Source organism: Sardina pilchardus, chromosome 9 (assembly GCF_963854185.1).
Source record: "Sardina pilchardus chromosome 9, fSarPil1.1, whole genome shotgun sequence".
Taxonomy (NCBI): domain Eukaryota; kingdom Metazoa; phylum Chordata; class Actinopteri; order Clupeiformes; family Clupeidae; genus Sardina; species Sardina pilchardus.
In genome coordinates, this window is record NC_085002.1 from 26,556,825 (window position 1) to 26,564,324 (window position 7,500).

General features: G+C 48.8%; 1 protein-coding gene across 1 annotated transcript in view; it reads left to right on the plus strand.

Annotated features, from left to right (window-relative positions):
• The window catches only part of cdh4 (cadherin 4, type 1, R-cadherin (retinal)), a 225,465-nt gene that overhangs the window by 181,942 nt on the left and 36,023 nt on the right, over positions 1-7,500 (plus strand). Inside the window, exon 8 of the mRNA XM_062545706.1 lies at positions 4,784-4,953. Coding sequence (XP_062401690.1) covers positions 4,784-4,953 — 170 coding nt within the window. The remainder of the gene's footprint in view (positions 1-4,783; positions 4,954-7,500) is intronic.

The window sequence follows — 7,500 nt, forward strand, 5'->3', positions numbered from 1 at the left end:
CCCCCCTACCACACACAGCAGCTATCTATCTCTCTATATATATATATATCTTATACTATCTTATGTATATACTGTATATATATATATATATATATATACTGTATCTTATTTCCTTGGCTCTCAAAAGATGGAATTCCTGAGAGCCGGGGTATGAAGATGAACTTCCACCCCTTACTCTCACACTCCAGTGATTAATGTCATGGCAACGGGGCCTTCTTTTCTATTTACTGATCAGAAGATTCAATCATTTGTGCAAAAATATGTGTGCGCCTGTGGATGTGTGTGATTTTTTTTCTCGGAAGAGAGAAAAAATGGTGTGTGTGTGTGTGTGTGTGTTGGTTGGTGGGTGTTTATCAGTTAAAGGAGCTGAAAGGAGCTTATGCCCGACGGACAGTGATATCATAGTCCCTCAGAAGTCCCTGCTTGCACATCCGTACAGATCTGCCTCATCTGGGGCCCAATGCAGAGAACATTCGCAGACAAAACGACGCGCAGGGAAGCGGCCCTTATCACAGTCCCCAGACGTAACCCGCCGCTATCAAACCAATCCATCATCGCCATTCGGTCTGAATATGCTGCACACACACACACACAAACATGCATACTGAACCATGGGGAGAGCGTAGTCACGATTGGGAGTGAGGGTGGGTGGGTGTGTGGGCGGGCGGGGTGGTTGGCTGTTGGTGAAATCAAATAGAGTTTCCATATGTAAGTAATCTTGCCATTACAGCACATTGTGAATTACTAATCCAATTTGGACTAATCCACTCTTTATTATTATTCAGGAGAGGAGCAGCCAATTAAATTTGATCCGTCGTGACCAAAGTATTCGATCAGCTCGGGGCATTAGCGGAGCGAGACGGGGAGAGAGAGAGAAAGCGAGCGTAGACGACCGGCCAGGCGGGCGAGGCGAGGGGGGGGCGAGGGGGGGCGAGGGGGGCGAGGGGGGCGAGGGGGGCGAGGGGGGCCTGGCACGGCCCACTGGGGAGGCGTCGGGAGAGGGCACAAAGCGACGCTCAGTCAGGCTTACAGCGCCGAGCTCGTTAGAATACCCACAAGGCACCGGGGGGCCAGTGCGCAGGCGTGAGGGCGGCCGCCACGTCCTCCGGGGAGCGATGAAGTGGGGCCAGTCACGAGCGCAGCACGAGTGTGTGTGTGTGTGTGTGTGTGTGTGTGTGTTCACGAGAATTTGTTTGTTCTGCGGTCAGACCGGCCAGCAGACAGACAGTCAGTCAGTCAGTCAGTCAGTCTGTCTGTCTGTTGGGGTTTGTTACTGCAGAAACAGGAAAAGAGGAGAGCAATGGAGAGGAGAGGAGAGGAGAGGAGGAGAGGACAGGAGAGGAGAGGAGAGGAGAGGAGAGGAGAAGGGAGGAAAGGAGAGGAGAGGAGTATTTCTTTCCGGTCCAAAACATAAAGAATGAATGAATGGGGCAGAGCGCGGCAGAATAAGGGGGGAGGATGGCAGCTTCCAGTCCAGTGCTCACACACAATTTGTCATGGTGCAGGAGGGGCACTCAAAGCTCCCCATCTCCTGTTCCCTCATCTCTCTCTTTCATCCTCTTTAATCCATTTCATCTGTTTATTTATCTATCTATCTTTCATTCGTTCTTTCTTCTCTCCCCTTTTCCACAATCCCTTTTCTCCCTCCTTCTTTACATTTTAGTCTTCCTCTTCTTTATCTCCCTCTCTCTCTCCCTCTCTCTCTCTTTCTCCCCATCCCTCTTACTCTCTTTCCCTCTTTCTGTCCCTCCCTCTCTACTTTTCTCTCCCTCTTCCTCTCTCTATCTCTCCCTCTCTCACTCTCTCTCTATTTCTCCCCCTCTCTCTTTCTCTTTCCCTCTTTCTCTCCCTCTCTCTCTCTACTTTTCTCTCCCTCTTCCTCCTGCTCTATCCCCCCCCCCTCTCTCTCTCCCACTCTCTCTCCCACTCTCTCTCCCACTCCCTCTCTCCCTCCCTCTCTCTCACTCTCTCTCTCTCTCTCTCTCTCTCTCTCTCTCTCTCTCTCTCTCTCTCTCTGCTGTGGAGTGTCCTAACAGCGTGGCGGTGGAGATTTAAGAGGGCTTGCTTACCACCCTGGCCTGAGGGGTTAATTAAGGCCTGACGTCTCCGCACAGGAGAGGGGAGATGGACGATGGGTCAATCAGTTTAATGGACTTAAAGTGTCCGACACGCTTCCGGCCCTCTCTTGCTTTTTGGAGGAGGAGGCGGCCAACTGATTTGCCTTTGTGATGGTCCTCTGAGGACTCCTCTTACTCCAGACTTGTGCAAACAAATCCCCGCTCCTCCTTATGTGTACACACACACACACACACACACACACACACACACACACACACACATACACATACACATACACACACGCACGCACATACACATACACATACACACACACACACACACAGACACACACACATACACATGCACACACACGCACACGCACGCACGCACGCACACAAATGTGTGCACACATACATGCACACACACACACACATACGCACACACACATACATACACACACACACACACAGACCGACATGCATACACACACACACACACACACACATATATATATTAGATATATATTTCATATATATGAAATCTCTGAGGTGTGCCTCTGACTTTGGTTTAACACAGTGCCACCTGGTGGCAGACATCTCATCTCTGCAGTGAACACTGAACAGTCAGCACACAGATTTAAGAAAAGAACTGAAACTGAAAAGCAAGCCGTTTTTTTATGGACAGGAATCTGCTGCTTCAAGATAGCATTGAATGACATTTAAGCTATATTTGAAAGCGTAGCCGTGCTTTGAATAAGTGTTTACCTTAACAAAGCTCCTATAGCCCTCCTACGTAGCAGCTCTCTGCATGTCTGTTTTACCTGTCAATCACTGTCAGAGAATGTCTCAAATCTCTCTTTGTTTCTCCACATGGACAATTAGCTAGGCTAGTCATGTGGCATTTCACTGGTGCATAGCGCTAGTTGAAACATCACATTGAGAGCAGGTGTTAGAAGCTATTTTACTGGTAGTGAACGCTTGAATTTTTAGCTTCAGTAGTTCTTACCAAGAACCAATTATAGTCCTGAATTAGTTTTCAAATTAAAGAGCCTTTTAATAGGCAAAGAGGTTAACCATTTCAGTAGCGGTCATCTTTCATAGCTCTATATAAAGGTCCGGTTCCTAAGCTTATTAAGGGCCTGTGCTTATTGAAATTGAAAGTGACAGAGTTGACACACAATCCCCATATCTCACCTCTTTTTTTAAACAGTTGTTCAAATATTGATGCAGCCCTGTCGAGGGAGAGGGTAATTGTTTTCTCTCGCACTCTCTTCTTTTTCATCCTCTTCTTGCTCTCCTTCACTCTTTCGCTTAGCATGATCTCGTTTGTTCTCTCTCTCTCACTCTCTCCGTCTCTTTCTCTCTCTCTCTCTCTCTCTCTCTCTCTCTCTCTCTCTCCCTTTCTCTCTCTACGCGGCTAAGGTGACAGATCCTGCGCTGAAATTTAATGAAGTTTGAAATAGAACTCTCCGCCACAATTATCTCCTCAACGCGCGTTGCCATGGGAATGATGCCTCTCTCCCCGCACAATTACAAGCCGCACAGAGGCACCAGAGGAGGCACCCTCCGGCCTCAGCCTGCCAAAACCTCAACCACCCCCCCCCACACACACACACACACACACACACACGCACACACACACACACACCTCAACAACCCTTTCACCACCCAATCCCCACCACACACACACACACACACACACACACGCACGCACGCACGCACACACACACACACACACACACACACACACACGCACACACACACACACACACACACACCTCAACAGCCCTTTCACCACCCAATCCCCACCGCAACCACTGCTGTGAGCCCCCAGAGGTGCTGAATTAAATGGGTCCTGACAGCGGAGTGACATTTCCCCCGTCGCCGGGGCTAAATTAAAAAAGCCCTCAGGACGGACGTCTCCTGGCGCCTCGGACTGATGTCTCCTAGCCAGCCGCGCCACTTTGGAGGGAAAGGGCCTCCCTAATTGCCCCGGCCACGGTCGCGTGGCAATCCGACAAGCTCTAACAAATCGATAATCATGTTTCGGGGGGGTAAAAGGGCACGGATGCAACCATCGCCCCCCTCTCTCTTTCTCTCCCTCTTTCTCTCCCTTTCTTTTTTCTCTCTCTCTTTCTCTCCCTCTATCTCTCTCTCTCTCTCTCTCTCTCTTTCTCTCCCTCTAGCGCTCCCTCTCTCTCCCTCCTTCTGTCTCTCTGTCATTGGCTGCCCCCGGCGGGGCTTTAAATTGCAGTGTTTACCCACAGTGCCTTGACAAACAGCGCGAGGCAGCGGACCATTAAATACACAGGCTCCTGGGTCGAACCCCTGAGCTGCACCCACTATAATGAACGCTGGGAGGATGGCTCGCTAGCTTGCTTACATGCACACACACACACACGCACACATGCACGTACACACGCACACATGCACACACACACACACACACATATATGCATGCTCACACAATAATGCTCATTAATGAATCTCTACAACACTACACAAGAGAATTCCAGAGCAAGACCATCTCGCACTCCGTGTGTGTGTGTGTGTGTGTGTGTGTGTGTGTGTGTGTGTGTGTGTGTGTGTGTGTGTACAAGCCAACAAAATGCTTGTTTGTGTGTTTGGGTATGGGTGTGTGTGGGTGGGTGGGTGTCAGTGTGCATAAGTGTGTGCACACAGTGTGTGTGTTTTTTGTCTCTAACTGACTTCCCCAACTGCGACAGGTACTCCTGTCATGCGGGTGACCGCCCACGATGCGGACGACGACACCACGACCAACGGCATCATCCAGTACCGCATCCTGTCGGAGACGCCGCACAGCGCCGCTCACATGTTCACCATCAACGGGGACACGGGAGACATCGTCACCGTGGCAGCCGGGCTGGACAGGGAGGTCAGTGTCATGGCAACCACAGACAACAGAACGGCAGAATGTTCACCACACGAGAATCACACAACACAGGAAGGAGGACGTATGTCTGTACTGGGTGGCGGCACTGAGCATGTGTCAGTGCTGGAGCTGGATGTCGGTGCTAAGCTACTAAGCTATAGGTTGGGTGGAATTTGGATTTCGCCCGGCAGCTCAGGCTGGAAACCGTGCAGGTATCTATCTATCTATCTCCCCTGCTTCCTGTCCACAACCTTTGGGTCCAATCACAAGCTAGCTTGTCCAAAAGACCCACCGGATCGTTGATCTGATTGGTTTGAGGACTATCCAAGCGTATGGAGTAATTTGAACAATGTGCATTGATCACGCCTCTTGTGCAGTAGAAATAAAGTGCAGACTCCCCAGACTAATGTTCAATCTTAAAAGATTGAGCTTAGTACGGTGATAGCCAGTCTAAGTGCTAAGCATGAGCTCTTGCTAGAATTGCTAGAATGTACTGTAACATGGCACATTTTTCTAACACTGTCTGGTTATGAGGGCAGATTGTGAGACTGATCTCCGGTGGTGGTGTTGGTCGTGTAACAGTTCACTGTGAATAATAAGCTCTGTATAGGAGGTGTAGTAGCACATTAATAATATTGTAATAGGCAGGGGGCCAAATCATTTCCCTCTACTCTTCCTTCAGCTCTCCACTCCTCTCAGCTTTAGATTACTTCCTCTTGCTTTCCATTTATGTGTTAAAGCACTCTCTCTGTTTGCTTTCCTCACCACCATGTGCCCCTTTCTTTCCCTTCCCTTTTGGACCACCCACTGATCCCGCGCAGTGGCAAAAGTAAAAAAAAAGTAAAATAATAATACATGCTTGGGCCGCTGTTGTTCTTGCCGTGTTGGTTTCCCGAGTTAATTTGAGGCCGCCCGCAGTCACAAGAGGCCTCTGCTTAAACACGGAGCCCCTGTTCGAGCCTCACTCTGCCAAGCTTGGACTCCCCCTGGACCGGTCGCCGCTGGTCTGAAAAGGGTCCGCGCTACATAATTGGTCGCCAGCAGAGCGGCGGGTATCTCCGGGTATTGAGGCGCGGGGCGCTGTGGAGAAATCTCACGCGGCCAAAGTCTTTGAGCCCTGTGAAGTTGAGACTCGGCTGTTCCAGCTCCTTCTGCCAGTTACCGTTTGAGCAAATATGAAGGCCACTGCAGCAAAAAGGGCTCGACAGATTTGATCTTCATGATGTTTTGGGGAGGGGAGGGGGGGGGGGGGTTGTCTCTCTTTTGTCTCTCTCAAAGGACTTGAAATCAATTTTTTTTTTTCTTAGATGCAAACACTTCACAGAATTTCCTCGCTCTCGAGCGTGATTTGAACAAAAATAAATCAAAGGCTGAAGTTTACCCATACACTCACTAGGAAATAGACAGTCACAGACACACGTACACACACGCACACATGTCATCAGACACACACACACACACACACACACACACATACACATTGAAACATTTGGAAAATCTTAGCCAGTAGTTCAGCGCATAAGTATTCAATATGAAGAAAGAAATAGCAAATGGAACACAGCAGTTCACTTCAAAAACACTGTAAGGAATCTCCCATGATGCTTTGCTGACTGGAGGGCAGTCTGTCACGCTGTGCTTTGCACTGACGTTGATTCTTATTACAAGCTCCCCCATATGATGAGACATTTCGGTGGCATTTACCAGCTCCAACCAGAATTCATAACAGTCTTTTTATTTTCGCTCAAAGCAGCAGTGAGTTATTTTGTTGAAAACTGGCCTTCTAAGCTTACAAGCTCGCTAGCATGCTAACTCATGTGTTTTGGTGATCCAGCTTCTGCCTGTCCTGATATAACCCGACCTACAGTATATTCACTGTGTGAATTTAACAGATCACAATAACACGGTAGTTCAGTTTTCTCAGTAACAACTGAGCTGGGATAAATAGCGGTGGCTCCAGGCTACCTGCTAGCTACAGCATCTACCTCCTGAATGTTGAACCACTGCTGGCGTATAGTGCACTGGGATGAGGAAGCTGCGCACTTACTTGTTCATACTGTAATGCCCTCAGAAGTACTATACAACTGTGACTTGAACTTGTTCCTTTTCCCATCAAGTGATATTTCCCACTTATTCAGGTTATCTGGGTCGATTGCTTCACTTTTTTAGTTGATTCTTTGCCTTTTGAAGCTGAGGCATGAAGCCATGCTGTTTTTGGAACACTTAATATAAAGCTTGCTGTCTTGTCTTGGTGTTCTAATAGCGTTCGCTAAAATAGCTGATCTGATGCACAGTATGTGGGACTGCTCAGAGCTCCCTTGTCAGCGAATAAAGACGTTTAGCCTCCACAGAGACACTGCTTGATAATAGTTCAGCGAGCACACACACTACAGGTGGAGAGAGACGACAGTGTCCTGGTAGCGTTGATTATAGCATCTTTAATCAGCCTGTCTGCAGCTGTCAGTGTGTGGCGTTGAGCTGGTTCTCGGGCTGACTTCCTGAAGGCTGTGGTGTGTGTGTCGTGTCCACTCTCTTGTCTGATGTGCACTTCTT